General features: G+C 37.5%; 1 protein-coding gene across 2 annotated transcripts in view; it reads right to left on the reverse strand.

Annotated features, from left to right (window-relative positions):
• LOC113055232 (forkhead box protein P4-like) overlaps positions 1-22,943 on the reverse strand; it is a 122,604-nt gene that overhangs the window by 70,363 nt on the left and 29,298 nt on the right. For both annotated transcript variants that reach the window (XM_026221352.1, XM_026221353.1), the window contains exon 2: positions 11,640-11,817. In XM_026221352.1, the coding sequence (XP_026077137.1) occupies positions 11,640-11,807 (168 nt within the window). In that variant the 5' untranslated portion in view covers positions 11,808-11,817. The remainder of the gene's footprint in view (positions 1-11,639; positions 11,818-22,943) is intronic.

Consider the following 22,943-nt stretch of genomic DNA (forward strand, 5'->3'; position numbering starts at 1 on the left):
GTTCTCCATTTTTTGGAGCCTGGAGAGGGCCGTTGGGAGGACAGAGATGGAGAGCAGAGGGGTCTCTTAAGCCGAGCACAGAGCGGGGGCTTCTGGGATGGCGTAAGGTTAGGCCTCTGCATTACACAGCACAATACAGAGTTCTAAGTGGGCATTGAAGGCAAGGAAATTGGGCTTAGTAAGTACATAAGTGTGTGTGTGAGTGTGTGTGTGGGTCACCACGGTTAAAGGAATAGTTCACCTGTTTCAAAATCATATGACTTTCTGTAAAACAAAAAATAAGATATTTTCAAGAATGTCCAAGCTGCTCTTTATTATAAAAAGGAAACATATTTTGACCAGGAGCTCCTTAAAAAAAAAATATTTTAATTTGTCATGTTTGGTTTGTAAATGTGGAAGATTCCCAGTCAATAATGACTTAAATTTCAAGCTACTTCTAACATAAACCTATTATCTGCTTTTAGAATCACTCACTATGGCTGCATTTATTTGATAAATATTAATAATAACATATTAAATAGTAGCACACTTATATTGTGAAATGTTGTGATGGTAAAGCTGACTTTTCAGCATCATTACTCCAGTCTCCAGTGTCACATGATCCTTCAGAAATCATTATAATAAGCAGATTTGGTGCGCAAGAACCATTTCTTATTATTATTAATGTTGAAACATGCTTAACATTTTTGTGGAAAGAGTCATGAACAGCATTTATTTGAAATAGAAATTGTTTGTAAGATTCTTTATTGACGTTTGATCTGCATATTTCATGCAAACTACCCAAATCCAAATCCTGTCATTTAATTCACTGTTTTCTTATTGAATGCTCCCTCAAGGTTTGACTACTAAAGTAGTCTTTTTGAGAAAAAAAACCCCTTGAAGGTTCTACAAAATAGCTGATTTTCTGTTTTATGTAAGAAAATAAAATTATTGGGGTTTGCAGCGATGTACTGTTTCAATTTCTGGAGGAACTTTTCCTTTAAGAAAGTTAGAAATGCCCCCAATCTTTGACAGTTTACTCTCTTTCCACCTCATGCTGATTAAAGCTGAGACAGCAAAAACACATGCCAATTAGTGTCATTAATGACTGCTGTTTCCTGACGTGGAGTCCAGTAGGAAGTGTACTCAGGCTAAAAGAAGCCCTCCCTCTGCCGCACTAAGTTTCTAAACTAAAATTCACTCCCTTGGCACCCTCCTCCACCTCCTTCTGCCCCTAATTCTCTCCATCCTTCCTCAATTCCTCTCCACTTCAACTATTACCTAAATCTATCCTTCCCACTCCTCAAGGCTCTCTCCGAATCACTAAATCCATTCTCCCGTCCTCTTTTTTTCAGTCCCTGTCCTTTTCCTTCCTTCTCTGCTCTCCTCCCTAACTCCCCAGTGGTTTGTCAATCAGCTCTGAGGGAGTTATACCTCCAAATACCTACACATTAGTATCCAGCTGAAAAACTTTCATAATCACCATGGTGACTAGAAGAAGGTCAATGCTTGATGTGCTTCAAGCATTGCCTATGAACAGCCCAGGCCATGGAAATTACAGGCATGGAATAAAAGGTGGCTTTGTGGTACCACATTAAGACAGTGGGACGTGAGTGTTTGTTGGTGCAACTCTATTATGTTTGAGCATGTTTGGCAAAAAAAAAAAAAAAATGGCTTGTGAGTCAGAGGACGAAAATATGAGAAAAATTTTAAATAAAAATTTCATGTATGAGGATCCTACGCAAACATACAAATCACATCAATTGATTTCATTTTTTTAAATATTTTTTCTAATATTTACAGAATGTATGCATTTTTAACCATCAAATCTTTGTATGCAAATCTCAGCAGAAATTACCACAAAAACAACCAAAACAATAATTAAAAATTAATTTTAATTGAAAAAAAAAAAAAAAAAAAAAAAAACAATTGTATTCAAATAAATTACAAAAAAAATTTACGTACAAATATAGAAAAACAAAAAAGTACTACTTTTATTCTTTCAACCAACCCATTAACAGAAAACAAATCTTGTTGTCACAATTATTCCCATATGAGTTTGTGAGTCATTATTGTAAATGTGATCTGTGTTGGGTGACAGTGCTACTGTGGTCTGGCTGTGTGTTTGGACCTGATCTGAGCCCAGCTGTGCTGGCAGTCCTTCTGAGATGCTCTGAATAGACAGACGCACTGGATAGACACAGGAAGAGACGACTGTGTGTTGCCACAACTGCTCTTAATGTAACTTCAGCTGGCTAAAATGACTCCACACACACAGAGAGAAGCATACCAGCACACACACGAATGTTAATGCACACTAACGATGGCCCTCTTTAGCCCTCTCAAAGGTTTCCTCGGAAAAGCCATAAATTAGTTTTATTATCCTCTCATAAATATGACATTCCCACATTCTTGAATTAGGATTGGACGTGTGAAAAAATCATTAGATGAAGAATATGAAGTATTTCTGAGCACATGTGAAATGCATCACACTTTGTACAAACCTTTACTTATAGAAATGTGCATGCTAGACAGCAACATGTGCGGCAAACGAAATAACTTTTATGAGATCAAAATCATTATTTATCAGAGAAGTGACTAAATTGCCTTTTCCAAGAGCATATATTCTTCATTCTGTGAGCACTGAGGGAACACAACAAAACAAGTAAAGAAATGTCCTCTCAAATGCTTTCTTAACCGTGTAAGGAGCTCAAAGCCAGGCCAGCTTTCAATAGTACTACAGGAAACCAGCAAGCCGGAGGTCTTTTTTGTATTGCTTCGGCATCTATTGAGGTTATCCACAGATGCTAGGCAACTGCCCTCCCTTAACACTCCCCCTAAAACCCCTCGCCCCTTGCACCTCAGTCACCACCAGCGTTTCGTGACCCAGCTTGACCTTTCTTCTTCACTGACCTCCATACAATGAGACAGGCCACAATTAAAAGTGCGGAATGCTTTTAAGCGATAACACCTTTCAATGGGCTGACAATGTTCGATTTACTGGATGTTATTAAGCTGGCTCTTGGCCTGGCCCCCATCACCTAGCATCCTTGTCTTAATGGGATATGATCCCTGTATTTAAGTCTCTCCCTCCGTTTTTGTTCATTAGACTTAAGCTGCTTGAAGGGAAGATGAGAAAGAGCGGCTCTGTTCATGCTAGTGGCCACGAGGCCTTGAGACCGCTGACACGATGGGCTGCAATTGGTCAAATGAGCTTCATTTCACACAGAGGATGTGATACGACCATTACCATCCACCAACTGCTGAACAGAAGACCATTCCTGATGTTAATGAGACGGGAGAGAGGCCAAACACCCTGACTGTCAAACCGTCCAAATTTCCTATCTCACCATGCTTAGCTTTTCACATGCAGAAACCCAATTAGAGCATCTAGACTGCCTTACAGGTACTTATGATCTGCACATCAGGACAGCCAACTCAATATGGCCTATCTGTCCAGACCTCTAAGATCTATATGCCTTTATCTGCTCTTTCCATCTGCGCTGTGAACAGTTTAATTAAAGCTATCATTACAACCAATTTGCAGAGTCCATTATGGCCTCCTAATGGCGGACAGTGCCAGAGAAAACAAAGCACATCGCACGCACATGGACATAAGTAATTGTGAGTTGTAATAAAATAAAAAAGTGGGGGTGGGTTATGAAACAATGACCACAGGAAGACAAACCGTCAAGTGTTTCTAATGACATAGACCAAGGACATTACACATAGGAAAAACTACCTTGAGATCCTAATATAGCACCTATATATAAATATAACAATAATTTACAGGTGCGATGTGGTCTCTACATGCAGCAGTTCCAAACTATAACCAGTGTTAAGCTGTCAGGGTTTGTCTGTGCCTTGAGGAGGAGACTGGCTATCTGTTTCTCTGTCTCTCTTGCTCTAGTGTGTTTCACATTTCCATTCTGCATTACTCTTCCTCAACACTCCACTAATTAGGGAAGCAGTTTCTCATCTTTGTACTCCTCCCGGGAGTTTAACCCAAAACTCAGAAGTGGTTAAAACTGATCTGAAAGAAGATCCGGAGCATCGTGTCTCCAAGCGGCCCATCATCCTGACAGGCCGCATTTAGTGTAAAACTTGGCTAGAGCCTCAAAAAGAAAGGCTTTCCTACAACAGCAAACGGTATGCAATCTCTATAGAGATTAAACAAAATGTTTACAAAACTTTAAGAAAACATAAAAATAGAAATGTATACATCACATTTTAATATCAAACATGACTTTTTCCCACACTTTTGAATTAGGATAAAATGCAGTGATTCGTGAGCAAATTCGATCATACAAATGTTTTCTAAATGAGCTCCATGATCGTTAGAAATGTATAGTCAATTATTAATGTTTTGCTTATTTTTATCATTAACCAGGTACAGTAAAAACCATATATCCAATTGCTTACATCACTGTCACCACTCAAATAGCAGGGCGAGTTATATGAAGAAGAACTAGGAAAAACTTTACAGGAAATTGGTTCTCTTGATACTAAATGATAGGCGACATGGTGCTTCAAGAGAGCTACGCACCATTTGGGGCACATCCTAACTAAACGGTCGATTTGAAGCGAAACCACAGGTCTACAGTATCCCTAAAGAGAGCGAGAGAGAGATAAGACCTCCCTATTACAGAAAGCAAGGAGCAGTAGAGGGGTCTGTCAGGGCCGTTTTCCTCTGCCCAAGCCGCAGTAGCTGTAGATATACCGCGGAGCGGGACCATTTGAAGTGAAGAACACTCGAGGGATTGAAAAACAGAAAAACCTTGGTTGGATTCCTGGCTTTGTGCAACAAGAGGATGAAATTCAATAAGGACTCCACTTGTGTGCACTTTTGTTTTTTTTTTCCTAACTCTCCTGTCTTCCTATTATTCTACAAAGCAAAGTGTTTGCTGGTCTTGGGGTTATGAAGCAGACAAGGAACATTCCTCAGGGGGGCCCAGGCGCCCTTTCTTGACACATCTCAGCATTGCACTTTCTCCCCCCATCCCCCCTCCCCCTCCCTCCCCTGGTTCCCTCTCTCCATCCACTTCAGCCCCACTTTCCCCCATCGCTCTCGACTCTTTTCTCTTGCCCTCTCTGACTCGGCTACCTTGTATCGGTCCGTACCCACCCTCCTCTCCTGAGATGCCTGCCTCCGTTCCTCTGACTCAAACCCATCCTGGTGCTCTCTTTTGCCCCTCTGCCATCTCACCCTCCCTCTGCTCGCATTCTCCATCACTCTGCTGGGCTTCTGTTTGTTTGGTAAAGACTGTTGAGTCTTTGACGTCTGTAGATGCCTGTGATTTCTCCCAGGCTCCCGAGGGGCCCAGGGAGAGAGTGCTTTGTGCTCTGACAACGTGGGCCTGCAAAGAGGGAGCTGGGACTGTTTTTCTGCTCCAACGCTTCTTGGCAGGGTGTTTAACCAGTATTGCTGCACTGTGCTGCTTCCAGGTGAAAGATTTAGAGGAAGAAACTAGACTAGACAATAAACAGAATCAACAGCAAAACGTAGGTTAAGTGTTTTTTTGTTTTTCTTTTTATGGATTTTTTTTTTATAATAATTGAAAATAATGCAACAACCTTGTGTATGATGACAACAAAGAGTATGACTTAACTTAAAGCTTAATATTTATCAATATGTCGAGGTATCTCCTCAGCATTTCCATGAAAGGGGCTTCTGAAAGGCTTCCTGAAACAACCCATAATCTCTTTCAATCCTTTCCTCCATCTCTGCAGGGCTTCATAGTGACCCGCTCCATTAAAAAGAAGAAAAAAAAAAAACCCTGTCTGAGATGAGGATAGTGGAGCAAGACATTAAAACTTGATAAATGACTTTTTAGGAGGCTCTGCCATGATAACACTTTATTGCTTGCTTTGCCATTTTCAGAGCCTTCATCATTAAAGTCATTTGGCTTCAAGGCCAAACTCTCCATTCATGTATAATCAAATGAGGGAAATTGATGGTGAACTAATTCATTCATCAGATTCTTATGAACAATGGCCATCTGAGATGGAATAAAAGGGGCGGATTTCTATGGCAGTGCCACCCATATCAGAGGGCACATTGCAGACAGTTACTGGCACAAAACTTATATCTCGTTTGAAGAAGAAAAAAAAGAGGATGAGTGAAGAAAATAGAAGAATATTTGGGACGTCTCAGTGGCCCAAAAAAATGAATAAATTCATTCATTCATTCCAAAAGCCAAGTCACAAAGCCCATTGATTGCATTTGGATGCTGGTTTCAAATAAAGTGACTATAGAGGCTGGAAAGTGAATAAAACATTTAAGCAATAGTAAATTTGCCATATTAAATAGTGACAGGAGATCAAATAGACCGCCTGGGGACGTTTTCAGATGAACACAATGTCTGTAGTATGACTCGAATAACACCAAAGTAAATGTATAAAACTGCTACTGGAAGATGAGCAGGTCTGTGGAGCCTCACTCCTTAAGGCTCAACGCCATGGAGAAATAAGATACACCTACAAATAAATGCTAGCACGGGCATGTACACACACATTTATAGGCAAGTTACCACATAAAATATCCTTGAAGAACGTGGCTACAACATTGATACCATTAAACATTAAGGTCTCTGCATGGCAAATCTTGCAAGTGTACAAGAATTGAAACTTTAGAACTGTCCTAGTCAGAATTTATGACAATGATAAAACTCATGAAAAACAAAAATGCAACTTAGAGAACAACTCACAGGTGGAATAACATGCTTCTGTTCAGACATGCCAAAACTCCTGCTAAAACAAATATGAAGTCAATTTTTTAACTAACATCTCACAATGGAACTTTATTGCTCAAAAATGTGACTTAGGTTATAATTGTTAAATATTAAAAAGCAATTGTAATTTTGTGAGATTTTTTTATGTCACAGTTGTGAGATATAGTTGCAAATTACAAGAAATAAAGTTGCAATTATGAGAAAAAGGCACTATGACTAAGAGCCTCTCAAATAAATACAGCTAAACAGAAGTTTACAGTTAGACAAAAGCTTTTTTTTTACTAACCTAAAAAGAAAAGCCAGCAAACTATTGGCATAATTATCATATAGAGTTATAGTTACACTGTCAGCTTCTAGTAGACATATGAATTATGAAAACCATGTAGTAAAATGTTTTGGACATAACTTTTACAAGAAGCTACTGCTGCCACCAAAGACCAAAAGTATGGGTACTCAAAAAAAGTGGAAAAGTGAAATAAAGAGGGACAGAGAGGAAGGAAAGAGACAGAGTGCGGCATTGAGGCCAAGGCGGCCATACATGTTTGTCATTGGAAATAGTTTAGAGCAGAAGGAACTGGGCATTTCTATCTCTAATTAAAGGCTTTGGCTCACATGACCATATACAGGTGCGCCAACACCAGACTGCAGAGCTGGGAAGAAAGGACTTCTTGTGTGTGGTGAGGCCATGGATGCTCAGCGTGAGTCTACACACACACACACACACACACACACACACTCACAGAGGATGCGGCCAAGTAGTGCAGACATTGACATTCATTACCTTCACTACAATTTCAAGTGACAGAAAAAAAAACATGCAAAGTAATTGTTATTTGACAAGTTCTTCCCTTTTCTCTTCCTGTTCTGCTCAAGTGCTCTCTTTTCTCCAAACAACTCACTTCATTGGTTACTTGTGGTCATTTTTAAGCAACTCCAGTGGTCAGATTGCTTTTTATATACGCTTGTGAAACTACAGGAATCATATGGTCTGTAGGAAGCACAAAAAAATAGTTTGATGGGCAAAATTTTTATTTCTCATTTTCATCGATATATATATATATATATATATATATATATATATATATATATATATATATATATATATATATATATATATATATTATGATACATAAGCCCTTAACCTTTTTTAATTAAGATTTATAACATTTATAAGATTTTTTTAATGACAATTAACAATTAATAATTTTATAAAATACAATGTAATATAACAAATTTAGTAACATATAAAATACAATACAAACTTTCCTTTAACAATAAAAGATAGAGGTAATTATATTCCAGAGGTACCCAGTGCTTCACTTTCATTGAATTTATGTTTTCATAAATAAAATGTAAAAAAAAAAAAAAAAAACTAAATTACTGTATAAAAAGAATAGTGCTATAGAAGGGTCAAAGATGATCCCCCACTGTGGTTTAGATTTAACAACACATTTGAATGGTTAAGAATGGCTTTTAAAATATCTCTACATTATAGTGGACACCAGCACCAGAGGATTATTGAAAATAACAATCAGAGAACATTAGTGTCTAAAGCGTTCATATTTACACAGGTCGCACATTCTTTTAGTAATAGTTAATCAATGTTACATACTAGGACCTGTTAACAGGCGTGCAGTCCAGTCTGTGTCATTGATAACAAGGTTGAGGGGTCCTGTTACCCTCTGCATCTGTAATGCATTTAAGGAAGAGTGTGAACAGAAAAAAAATATTTCTGCCAAGAGAGTCCGGGAAGTGAGGAAATTCCAACTGACAAACTGGATATGGAAGACACTGACGCATAGGCCAAAGAGCAAAAACAGCACAAGCCTCTGCACGCTGACGTGTCACTGCATAAAACAGTCGCTTAGAGGATTATTGTGACTCAATCTAGGCTGAGACTGCTGCTAGGACTGAACCAAAAGTGTGAGGAATTCAGTGAAGTCTGCATCATCTACAGGAACTAGTTAGGAGTGAGTGAAATCGCCAAGTGCATTTCTGGAAAACCACATGGAAATATGAAGCCTGAGGACTAGATTTGGTTAAAAGATTAGTTCACCCAAAAATGAAATCACTGGCTCATGTCATTCCAATCTTGTACAACTTACTTTCTTCCCTTGAACACAAAAGACTGTTTTTTGCTCTTTTGTATGTAATGACAATAAATAAGGACTGAAACCTTCAAGCATTATAACAAGACACAAAAAACATTAAATTACTATCAGTGTGGCCCTATATTTCAAGCCTTCTGAAGCTATATAATAGTTTTCAGTGAGGCTACTACAAATGGATAATAATTTATTCAGTAGAGAATTGGATTTGTGTGATTCATGAGCATATTCATTTGTGAACCGAATTAATCCATTCACTGAAAAGATTCAAAGGACTCAAAAGAATGATTCGGTCAAGTTTTCAGACTTGTATACTGTTTCTCACACGAAGCTACTGTATCATATGACTAGTGGTCGACCGACACATCGTCCAGTTTTTCTGCTTGGCCAATGTGTTCGAGACTTTTATTTTGACGGACTTTTATTTTATTTTTTTGTGACACAGTGCTCACATTCTCCCTCTTGTTTGCTGTCGTTGTTAACAGTTCTGCCTAATACGATAGAAGTCTAATAATCCGATTGAACTGTTAAACAAAGGAATTATAAATTATAATTATATAATGAATACAGAAAGCATTTTAAAAATTGCTTTTATATTATTAGTAATACGAAAGACAAACATTATAATACGTTCTTGTTTGCAGTCAGCATCATGCAAATACGCATTTATGTTACATTATTAATTTATCTGACGCTTTTTATCCAAAGCGACTTACAATTGTTATGTATGTCAGAGGTCGCACGCCTCTGGAGCAACTAGGGGTTAAGTGTCTTGCTCAGGGACACATTGGTGTCTCACAATGGATCCGAACCAGGGTCTCTCACACCAAAGGCGTGTGTCTTATACAATGCGCCATTAACACCCATTTATATATTTTAAACAAATCTTTGAATTAGTCGGATTTGTAGTAAAGTGTACATACTGAGTTGTATGAACTACTTTTGTGATACATTCAGAGTGCTTGTTCAGTGCTTTATAACCTCAGGCCTCGTTCTGTTTTAATTATATACATAGAGATGCACTAAATAAAGCATTATTTTTTATAAATAAATAAAAAAACTTTTTTTACATTAAACATATTATTCCTATATATAATCACTTGAAAACTCCTCCAGTGTATAATCTGTATAATCACCTTTGATGAATTATTGTAATTGTAATATAACAAATTAATATAATTGTAATAATATAATAAAAACCCATCTAAAACATTTTTATGAAAATTATTTGTGATATTTGCAATTAATATATGTAAAAAATAAAATACATTTATAAAGCGTTAACACAAGCGATACATTTTTTTTCAGTTTAGTGCATACAAAATATTTAACGCAATTAATGTAGAGCTGGCCACCCCATTCACAATTGCTGCTTCTATTCTCTTGCCAAGAAGTGAATTTATTCAGTCGCACTTCACTTCAGCGGCAGGTGCGAGTCAAAAGAGTGTGGAAACTGTGTACTGTGCTCGCAGCACGTGCTTTTCTATTGCATGCATGAAGCCACAGGTGCATGCTGTAGCCTGTATCCTTTTATATCAGAGTGCAAAATAAACGATGTGCATGCAATGTCATGGTCAATTAAGTCATGAATTTACCAAAAAGGCGATTAAAGCTTCCTTAAAACTGTGCATGCATGCAATATATTTTATATGAGTCACATTTAAGAACATGTCTCTGAAATGGTTTTCAAACTGTCCTGGAGCAGCCAAGCACTGTCTCATTCATCTAAGACACCCGATTTAACTTGTTAGCTCATTAAAAGAGACTTTAAGTGGGTCAGAAAAGGTAAAAAGAGATGTGTGTCAGATTTGCGTTACGTTCAGCAGTGGCAGCTCTTAAAGAACTAGCAGCCAAAACAACCTATTAACCAGCTGCTGTGATGTCTATTGATCAAAGGACGAAGAAAAAAAAGAGGAAAAAATAACTTTTAACACTTTAAGGATTCATCTATATTTAATTTAGAATTTAGCGTTTGATAACTTCCATTTCAATGACTGTATATTTCTGCTGAAGGGCACAGGTAAATGTATGACATTTCGTATAATGGGTTTATTTGAAGATTGTTGTGAAGAAGTTAACTTAAATTAGAAGTTTTTTTTTTTAAGTCTAATAAATGTTAAAATTGATAGCTCTCAATTATACTGTAATGCTGAATGGCTACAGTCAATTGTGTAATATTGGGGGGTTGGGGGGGGGGTGGTAAAGATAAATCAGTATTGGTATCATTGATATTGGCCTTCAGTCATAAAAAAAGATGCCACTAAACAAATATTAAAAAAGATACTGTCTTTACATTGTTTTGTACATTAATTTGAAGATTGAATTTAAAATTATCGCAATATAAAAGTATATTTAAAATCTTTAATGTTAGGTGGGATTAATCGCGATTAATCATGAGTAATTTCCGAAAAATGTGCGATTAATTCGTTTTTGTTCTTTTTTTCGAATGACAGCACTAATATATATTTAAATCACCTTCTGTGTTCCAAGAACAAAAGTCATTGAGGTTTGGAACAACACAATGCAAACAAGTAATTTTCAAAATTTCCATGTTGGGGCGAACCATCCCTTTCATTTTTATATTGTTCCCATTGAATGACTAAAAAATGACGAGCTGTAATACTATACACCACAAAAATAAACTCTGTGAGATGCTGAAACCAATGTGACGCAGTTTGCTTCATATAGTTGGTTGTTTATAGATTGTGCAAGACATGGGAATTGCACAAGAAACAACTAACAGCTAAACACACTTCCTTAAAGTCAGGCTAAAGGACTTAGTGTCTCTTGCACATACACATACACACACTCACACACACACCTGCTGCTGTTGAAGATGCAGTAAATCCACCGGGCTGATCTCCCCAGTGGTGTCACCGTTGGACCCACCCTCTCTTCCTCCGCCGTCTGATTGGCTGCTTAGGCTGCTGACTCCATTTTGATTGGAGGGTGTTGTTCGAATGGTCTCAGTTGCTGATTCTACCATCATCACGTGGCACCTTGGTAGGGGGGTAAAAAAAAAAGAAAAAAAACAATATTGAATGACCATCAAGCATTGTTGGAAGAGTTTTACAATCTATGTAGGCAATGCATTTTATCATCAAAGCAAATATACACACTAAACAACAGCACAGGTTCACAATCAGCCTCATCAAAAGTGTTTATCTGCTGTAGAAATACAGTGACACAGCTGCTAACCTTGATAAAAACATAGTAAACAAGCGGTGCTCCATACATCCATTTGGATATACGTAAAGAACCACCTGAGCCTTTGAACAGCCAATGGCAGTCAAGGACACAAACGCGGAGGAAGGCACATCGAAGGTCTGCCTGAAGAGATACTTGTGTCGAACCAAAATGGCATTGTGCCATGAAAGACTGGCGTGCTTTTCCCTTTACCAAAGGTTGCAATACAGTGCATCAACTCTGAGCGAAGGACATATGTCTTTGACAGAAAGTGTTGATGCATCCACCAGAGTGACAAAAAAGCCCTTTTAATTAGAAAACCTGGGCTCAAAAGAAACACCAACGTTCCGTGCACCTTATTATCAGCAGTACAAAAACACAAGCAACTTCCAACAGAACAGGAATGCATTTACCGCTTTAAGAGGTGAAGAGAGTCTAAGAAGAAAGAAATAAGCCTTCAAATGAGTCCTCCGCTATTAAAAGAATGACAATTTTAATGTAATTTTTATTAAAAAAAAATAATACATTAAGCATGCAATTCTCACATAAAATTACTTGAATACACCTCTTCCATGTATGATTTAATATAACTAATAAATTAATATTTTTACGAATAAAAAAAGAAAAAAGCCAATATAAGAATGACATTCCTGAAAAGAAAATTAAATAGTGATATATTAAATAGTTTGGCAAGGGTAGTTCAGACCGTATAATATCATATGATACAACTTTTAAAAGGATATTTATTTAATGGTTTTTGTAAATGAATTAATTGGTGTGTGTGTGTGTGTGTGTGTGTGTTTGTGTGCGTGTGCTTGACTTTGGAAATCATATTGAAAATATTTCTGGTTATACCACATGAAATGAACTTAATTAAACCTTTTTTTGAAAATAGTATAAATGTTTTTCATAAACATGTAATACCTACACGGACACACAGCGTACATTTCTAAGAACTCGCCATACTTTTTTTTTAATACACTTATTTGTCACTGGCATGCTTACGAAAACCATAAGATATTTGTTTAAAAACAAGGATCAGCAACATCGAGCAGATTGTGATTGCATTGTGGGAATGGAACTATCTACACAAGTAGTACGTGTCGTGCAGTAAAGCTCGCCACAACAACAGCTGAAGACTGATGCGACAGAGATAAAGAAGTCTCTTTACCTGCTTTTACACCCAGATCTATGTCAGGACGTTTTGGAAACTCAAGGGTGCTTTTATGGCTCCAATAAGTTCACAGCAGGAATCACTTTAATGCACCTGGTTGAGGAGTTATATACTTCATCCAAAGCTGTCAACTGAGGCAGTCAAGTGAAACTCGCATGACTGAAGAGGATGCAGGCATGTCTTGTATCATGGGGGATGCAAACCAAAGATGTGGGTAGTTTTATTGCCTGTGGACCCGTAAGGAACTGTAAACCATGTGCGGTTAATTTACATCCACCCAGACCATCTATATCACTCAGATGTGACACGTAGGGAACACCCCAAAAACTCTTCACCTTCTTTTTGATCATATGCAAGAGTCTCAAATTGTTTGAGATACATAAAACTTGTTGCCTACACCATTGGAGCTGCATGGGAGAGCTTGGAGGAGCTGAGCGAGTGTATCACTGCCATATTAACCAGCCTGGGGTGTAAGCAAGCATGAAGCCTTGTCATATCCCGTAATGGGTGTATATTGCTGCTATAATGGAAGGTCGTAAATAAAGCAACCCAATAAATCTGCGCAGGGAACCTCTGATTATGACTGTGAGACAGAAGTTTGCAGCGTTTTGTAATTGTTTTTGGCAAGCTCATCTAAGCTGCCAATGTTGAGGCATGCCGCATCTTGTTTAGCCCCCGAAGCCCCTCTAGCTGAACTCTGACCTGTGAGAACTGAGGAAGATGCATTTTTCTTCTAAGGGGAAGTGAGGGATACAGAAAGGGTGGGCGTTGTTCTTCAGATCGAAGAGATAAAAATGTGCATTTGGGGGAAGGCAAGGTTTGCCTTTTAATTGGGACGGAAGGGAAATGGGACCAAACTTGCCTTTGCTTCAGGGACAAAAACACACACACACACACAAAAATAAAAATTCAGCTTGCAACAGATAAAGCACAAATTCCAGGACCAGTGTGTTGTAGTGCAATGCGTTTATGTTCTAATATCAGCAGATTTTATTTGGCACTTACAAGAAAGGGTGGAGGGGGTGGTGATTCATTCTCTATCCTGTTTCTGCAAGTACTGAGGCTGCAACAAGGGATCATGGGAACTTATGTGACTGCCTGTTAAAAGCTGTTTATATTGCTGATGCTGAGTGTTGTTAAGGTAAGACAGCAACACAGGGATAAACATGTCCTTGAATTCCGATTCGGCTCCAGAAGTGCATATTAGCAGTAAAAAAGGGAAAGCTTTGTAGTTCTGGTCATTTTTTTCTTATGCATATTAAAAAGGAAGTAACGCAAAAACAAACAAGGTCAGGAAATGAAGAGATGGTGAAACAACCCACAGTTTATCTCATTCATGACTAAATCTCGTCCTCCCTGAAGCAAAGATTCCCCTTTCCCTCCTTTCTCTCTCTGTCTACCCACCAGGCGGCTGCAGTTCCGTTCCGGCGCTCAGGGTCAGATTCGGTGGCTGGCACGGGAACAGAGGATTCAGAGAGAGCAGGGTTTAAAAGACGCCGTCTGAGCCAGGTAGGCCAAGGGGCGGAGGTCTCATGGGTAAATCTCATACAGGTGGGCTGTCATTTTCTAAACCTTCTCAAAATATAGTAAGCCCAACAGGGACTAAAAGCTTCCAGTACTTCAACAGGGTCAGAGGTGAAAGGTACAATAAAAAATGTACATGAATTTTTAATCGGTAATCATTATTAATTCATTAAATATAAAAAAAATGGTGCGATTCAAACTATGATAGATTTCCAACAATCAAACAATATATATATAAATACTTCTGCAGGGGAAAGAATCTGTAAATGTTCGAATGATGGCAGGCTCTGTGTCTGAAGTACAGTTCATGAAGTGGAAGTGAATGTACCTCTAAACCCGAGTACCAGCTTTTACAGTCTTTCATGTTCGAGTCGATGTGCCAAGAGCTTTGAAGAGGATTGAGACTGTCAGATCCAGCCGGCTGATCCCAGATCAGCACATCTGCAGCTCCAGACTGCAGATTGGACTCGTCGTTCCAGTCCAACTCCTAAACACAAGACCCACTAATGCCCCCAGTATTCAGCACTTCCAGCCTGGATCACTACACCAGGATGAAGATGGTAGTCGGCCAGTGTCATGTTCAGATGGTATGTATGTACAGTGCCAGCTAATCAAATCAGTCTTTATTATTTCAGTTGACAATTAGTATATTTTAAATCCTTCACATAAAAGCTCACTTACTGGCCTCTACGATATTGAATGCTCTATAACGGATAATTGACTATGATACCTGAAATTAAATTTGACATTAAAAATTAAACATTAAACCAGCTAAAGGATTTCCTTCACATTAAAAAGTTTGGTTCAAGGAGCAATGGTTGAAATAATGTAAGGATTCAAGCTGTAACTCACTTGGCAATGTCGACAGACTGGTCTAAATTGCAACTTTAGCTCTCCAGCACACACCAGAGCTTCATTTAACTACAAAGAACATTAGCCAGATCTAAAAGGAAAATAAAACTGGCCTAATACAAGTTGACAACTTTGACAATATTTATAAAAATGGAATACTGCTTTATTCTGCCAATCCTTTCCCACTTTTTTATCACTAACTCATTCATTTACTCCATCTTTCCTGTCCTCTTCTTTATATAGGAACTTTTCAAGGCATATGAGGAACCGTTTCACATTTTTTTCAGTGTTCATTTTTTTTTTTTGTCTTCCTTTGCACCTGTGGAACAGCTTTTTCTGCACGTTACGCACACACTAGCACACACAGACATCCTTCTCTGTATTTTTTTTTCTTTTCAGCAGCTTACCAGATTAATAACTCTTTATCATGTTAAGCCTTATACAGGTCTATTTATATAAGTCTCACAAATGCTGTTTCTAGAGCCTTGCATCAGCTTGCAGGAATGCTCTTATTAATAAAACAAAGAAGGAGCCAACATGATTAGTGGAGACAGCCACAGTTGTGCCAGCACATCTCACGTCTTCTCCCTCAGGCTACAGAAACAACAGTCCCGAAGAGCGTGCCAACCTGTTTGTCAATAAATCTGATTGAGCAACATTAAGTCATGAGCACACGTTACTTGATGTGTTCAAAACCTAGTGAGCTGTCTATAAAGGGAAAATTTTTCGGTGCACTTTCAACACAAGGCTGTTTTTAATTATGGTGTAAAAATTATTATTTTTACAAAAAAAAAGGAAAAAAAGGAGAAAAATTATTATTATAAATGCAACTAAACTAATTTTATTAAATACTGAGAAGTGTCTATTTAAATATTTTAAAATATAAAAAATTTATATTTTTTTTGTACATTTACAGTATCAGAGTGTCTCTCTGTTAGCTTAGCGAATGGCTAATGTCTGACTTTACTGAAATTAAGTGAGTCATGTCTCCTGTGAGGAATGAGTTTTTCCTTTTATAGTGTTTCAGATCAGTAATAGGCAGTTGCACAGCTTTTACACAGTGATGTAAAAGGAGTGACGTTTAGAAACAAAGATACTTTTACAAGAAAAAGCTAAAAAAAAAAAAAAGGCAGAACAAAAGCAAACACACTTATTTTTGTTTACTTATTTGCCTATTCAGGAAGAACTGCTCTCGGGACACAAGAGGAACATGGGGAACGCGCAGGAACGTGGTCTACGGAAGGATAGGGTGTATTTGTGTTTGCAACTCCAACTGCTAGCCCACGGGGCAGAGGGCAGGTGTGTTTGTGTGTGTGTGTGTGTCCGAGTGGTTAGAACACACAGCTTGCGGTTCTTCCTCCACATTTCTCTTCCCTAGATGTATGGTTGGTGGTGGTGGCGGTGTTGGTGAGAGGGAGGGGGCCAGGTATGACTGCGTCAACTAAATGGCCAAGCCCAGGGAAAGTCTGTCACTGTCTACCATGAAAACAGATAGCAGGAAAACCCAGAGCTGTGAGAGAGTGTAATAGAGAGAGTGAGATGAAATGAACAGGGTATCTAAAGTAAATCACCACAAGAAAGGGTCCGAAACAAATAAGTGTTCCTGATAATAAAGCAAAGTCTGAATTGCTGGGTGTCTCTTAGCATTTTTAACCTTGGTCCAGCACAGGCCACTTCAAAGGGATCATCTACCCGCTCCTCCCGGGGGGCAAGGCGCACTGGAATATCCTGACAGTAAAGAAGAGACCCTTGTTTGAAGACTGCTTAGCTGAGCACTTATGAGTTCCCTTTTTATGAGCGAAACTGTTCTCCACTCCACTCCAGAGCGGTTTCCATCCGTGGAAGTGGCACACTGCTCCACTTGGCATTATGACAGAATCCCTTCACGTTGCCACCCACTTGTACACTCACTCACCCCAGGCCTTTAAATTCATCATAAAATGCCAACCGCAACCCTTTCTACTGACGTACTGTGACATTTTAAAGTGAAGCAGGATTTTCCATGAGAAAAAACATGGTTGACATTTATTTATTTGTTCTTTTTTTAAAGTTGAATTCTTTTTATTATTATTTTTACTATTACTATTTTATCCATCAGGAATTGACTGGGTCATGAAAACGGGCAGTATATGAAAACAAGCCAGCCTCGTGGCAAAATGTTACAATTTCGTACAAATTCTCACAGCGTTATCTAAATGAAAACGTACAATTTATAATAAAAAAAGGCATTGAGATGCATACCTAACAAGAGTTATTATCAAAATAAAATTATTAAAAACATTTTGTAAATTGTAATAAAGTTGAAATATATATATCACTGATTCTTGAGAGTCGGGACAAAACAGGTTTTAAAAAACTTTTTTTTTAAATACACACTATATCAATTAAAGTTATATGTTTCTGCAGAGAAAGGTCCTAGCTATTTAACCATGTAAAGGAACAGGTTCTAAATAAAAACACATTTTCAACAAATCAACATGTTTTCATTCAGAACTTGTTTAGTGTCAACTCCATCAGACACACTAAAAAGTATAAAATTTTAATTCTTTCAATCCAACAAGAAACTAAAATTCTGAAGTATATTGTAATAGTGTTTAGTTACTCTGATATGTAAAAAAATACAATATATACACTTAGGTTGTGATTCCACACTATTCTGAAAACTCAGATTTCTAAATATTAGCATTTTCAAACATTGATTTTAACTTTAATATTTCCTTAAATAAATAAAGAATAAATAAAACATAAGAGAATGTAGATCAGATGGTCCTTTATTACAAAAACAACATAAACTGAAGGAAGAATATTTTTTCCCCAAAAGATTAACAAAAAAATACATCCAACGCTGTTGATGAAGATCTGACGGTGTTGACGAAAAACTGATGGTGTTGACAAAAATATGTGTGCATTGCTGATTAATGAACAGATGTGCTTTTCAAATACTATACTAAAACTACTCATTGTTTTTAAAGTACTGTAAAGCAAACTATAATTAAGATATTGCACATACACCATTTCCAACTATTATAAATTACACCGTTTCCAACTATCAAAAAAAAAAGAACAATAAGGGAAACCAGGGGCCCTCCTCCCCCAATTTTTTCATCTATCTCCTCTATACCACTTCCTGCTCTTCTTTTTCTCATCCACCTCTTCTCCTCTTCTTTTCCTCTTCTTTTTACTTTGAAGTGAGGTGTGTGTGTGTGTGTGATGTGTTTGCCCTGCACTGCCTACTTTATACTGGGTGTGATCTTAAATTAACAACAATAGTGCAACACATAATCTAAGCTGCGTTTATGCCTTGGGCAGCAGGCGTCGGACATGCTCACGCTCTATGAAGTCCATCACATCAGGGGCTATGCTGTAGATCTCTCGTTTTCTTAATTTGACTGGTGATGCAATTTCCATTAGTTTCACTATGATGTCTTTAACTGGGCAGAAACAGACATCCTTTGTGAGAAGCTTAGGCTGATACTTTGCTGTTGGACCATGGGGATGCAGAAACTCCACTTTCACATCTTGATGCTCAGTATCCACGGCAATGGTCTTGGCTAGCCACCAGTGGTCATCATATACTACTGCTAGCCAGTCTCCATTGTTAAGGCTGCTAACAGTCGTTACTGTCACAGTACCCTCAGGACTTTTCAGAGGCTCCTCATCTAACTCCTCCTCCATTACATCTTCCCCCCCTACCATCTCTTTTTCCATCTCCTCCAACAACATGGCCAAAGGTCTTTTCTTCCCTGCCCTCCTTGTATCACTCTGCTGTTCCTCTGGGTAGCCATGGAAATAGAAGTTAGCTGGGCTGAAGCACTGGCAAACCAACATCTTGCTGCAAAAGCAGGATAGTTGTCTGTGCTGGATCCTGTTCTCATGTGGGATGACCTGGTGTATTTTTCTGGTTGAGGGAACCTGTTTAAAATCTACACACTGGCTTCTCATTCCTCTATCTCTGTGTCTATATATACACACACATACAGTATATATGTAAAGTATGTAAGTATATATATATATATATATATATATATATATATATATATATATATATATATATATATATATTATGTATAAATAACATGTTACACAATAACAAGCAGACCACTGCCTGCCCATTCTTTACAAGTCAGATGCGTATGGTTAAATAATGTAATGCAAGCTAAATGTGCATTTAAGTGTAAATAAAACCCTGAAATAATAGTTTAATCTTATACTATATTTACAAACAATATTATAATCGCACATTGAGAGGTTATTGGTGGATTTGTCAACTCCATCAGCTTACAGGTCAACTCCGTCAGACATAGAACCTGACGGAGTTGACGTCTGACGGAGTTGACATAAGGGCATGTATTTTCCCTCCAAAACATGTATTGTACACTACAGCTAGGTAGTTTTTCCTCAGTTGCTAGCTGTCCCAATAACCTCACTAAAATACTTAAATTCAATCCACTGTGGTTTATAAAAAGTATCTTAACAGAAAGATGGTGTTGACATGGTGCAGCTGTGACCATAGGAATATTGACATTGTTTGTCTAATATATTAAAAAAATGTAAACATACCAGAGCATGTGTGGTAGTGCTGCATTCACCACAGGCAGGGAGATGAAAAGGGGTCCTCAGGGATATAGCTGACCTGAATTTCCTGATTTAAATAGCTTTATTAAAAAAATCTGACGGAGTTGACAGAAACTGAGGACACAACTTTAATAGGTAGATTTTTATGGAAAATATAGTTTGATGTTCACTTCATGCATTGTTTTTTATATTTATACCTCTTATTTTTTATTGGCTATATATGTTTTCACAATTTTAGAGCTTTTTTAAAGTTTTTTGGTATGATTAATATTGTGACCGCTTGCTGAGGACAAGTGCAATAACATGGACCTTCTAACCACAGACCACACATTAAAAAAAAAAAACCCAAAAAGATAAAAAAGTTTATTCTAAAAATTACATGGGTATATACAATTCCTTTAGATTTAACTTTGTAATTATGTCAATCATGATGATTTTTTAAATTTTTGCTATAAATTAGACTTTTCTATATGGGACATGTTTTGTCCCAACTCTCAAGAATCAGTGATATATATATATATATATAGATATAGATATATATATATTGTCTAATCTATATATATATAGATTAGACAAAAAAATGTTGCCTTAGCAATTAACTGAAATAATTTTAAGTTGAAGTAACAAAATTACCAACTGGAAATTAAAAAAAAAACATACACAACTAAAACTGAAATACAAATAAATGAAACCTAAATAGTAATATTTAGGAGAAAAAAAAAGGTAAAATAGCACTACAAAAGGACTAAAGATTTTACTGCATCCATGTCACCAACTTGCCAAAATGCGAAATAGTCATGAAATGTGTCAAGTGTTTGATGAAAAATAAGAGGTTTTGTAAATTCAGCTGAGAAAAACTCATAAAGCCAAAAGTTTTCCTTGCAATAAAATGCAAAACCAAATTGTCCAATAAGACTAGCAATATGCAGTGTCAAGGAAGATTTTTCCATATTGGCTTTTAAAGGAACCAATGTTATATCCAATTGAAGCACTATGACTATGTGTTCACATACCAAACGGAAACACACACAAATGTGAGTGAGTTTAATCATATGAATTGTTTTATCCTAATGCTAAAGATCTAAACTGATTAAACTTTGATAACTGGAATCAATCCCAGGTAAAGGACTGTCCTTGGCCTAAATAATTCACTCTACAGCTGCCTCAATTGCTCCAATTAGATCCCTGTAATTAGTGTACTGCACATTTCCTTGTATGAAGCACATTTCTTCTAACTACCAGGTAATCATATATACTAAGTCCATGTAAACATCCTTTTTTTTTTTTTTTAATCCCAGATCTTGAGAGAAGAGGTGCCTATGTACAGAAGATAAGCTACAGATCCAGTCGAACTCAACAGCCTCCTCTTGTGATCACATCCAACAGTTCCAGCCAGTGTAAGTAGGAGAGATGGATTTTACCTGCTCTCTTCTTGGCCTCAACATCTAAGAATATATCTGTGTGCATGTGCCTTTCCACCATGCGGATTTAAAGAGCACTGAAGGTAAACATTTGGAATGGGCGCTGGTTTATTAAAGACTCAACTGCTTTTACTATCACATCCAAATTCCCTCTCTCTCCTATTAATAAAGCTTAGGACCACCAGTGTCCAAAAATAACCTATTCATTTCCCTATTGCATGGGCTGAGACAAGGGGCACAGGGAAAACGGGAGCGTGGAAAAAGAAAATGGAATGAATGGAATGGTCTGCTTTCATGAGGCTAATAACACAACGTTGATCTTCTGGTCATTTTCAACGGGTTTCAGAGTTGGTGTCCTAATTTCAAACTTGGTTTTGTTTTTTTATATTTTTTTTCAACTGAGGTTTTCCTTTTTCCCTTAAATCTAAACGATGGCAGATGACAATTAAGGAATTGCTTACCCACCAACTGTCATACAAATCTGAGGCACTTAAAGGACAATTCAATTATCAAGGACATGCCGATATGAAAATAAAAAAAGTAAGAAAGATTCTCACGGGGGAATGAAAATGAGGCCAAATAAAACAGAGGAGACAATCTGAGAAAACGTGATTGGAGGAGGCAAGATATGTGTTCATGTTATATCTAATGTACCATATGGCAATCTGATGTGATGCACACCTGATGCAGAAAGAGGCAAAGTCCTGTTTGCCGAGCCCATAAAGATTAGCTTCAATCAGGTAGGTTTCGCTGCAATAGGTAAACACCACCAGCATTCCCGACTGATGAGATCACTCCTGTGTGTGAGTGTGTGTGACCGGGGCAAACATTTACTCCCCCTGACACCACCATCAGCCTTTTTTCCCTTTGGCCCAAAGTAAGTGATTTTCCAGTCTGCCCTTGATGTTTAAGAGACTGGAGATTTCTATATGAGGCCTCCTATCCATCAGATGAACACAGATCATAGCAAATATTTAGAATAGGTGAGGGGATTTTACAAATGGCCAATTTGCCAGACATTGAAAGCACACAAATGTATCCACTTAGACATCAACATACAGACAGACAGATACACCAATAATTTCAGAGAGATTATTTTAGCTTACAGATAGATAGATAGATAGATAGATAGATAGATAGATAGATAGATAGATAGATAGATAGATAGATTGATAGATAGATAGATCTTTGTAGGGATCATCTATTGTGTGTGTGGCTCTTTAAAGGTGGAGGTCAGCAAGGGCTTGTGGGTCGTGTTAATAGCCGGTGGTTATTATCCTGTGATCATCTAGATGAATAAAGCCATTTCTCATGTCCTATAACGGTTTAAGAGGCTAATGATGGGGCAAGGGGAGTCTCAAGACCGCTTGAGGCACTAATGCTCAAATTGTAT

This window comes from Carassius auratus, chromosome 36 (genome assembly GCF_003368295.1).
Source record: "Carassius auratus strain Wakin chromosome 36, ASM336829v1, whole genome shotgun sequence".
Taxonomy (NCBI): Eukaryota; Metazoa; Chordata; class Actinopteri; order Cypriniformes; family Cyprinidae; genus Carassius; species Carassius auratus.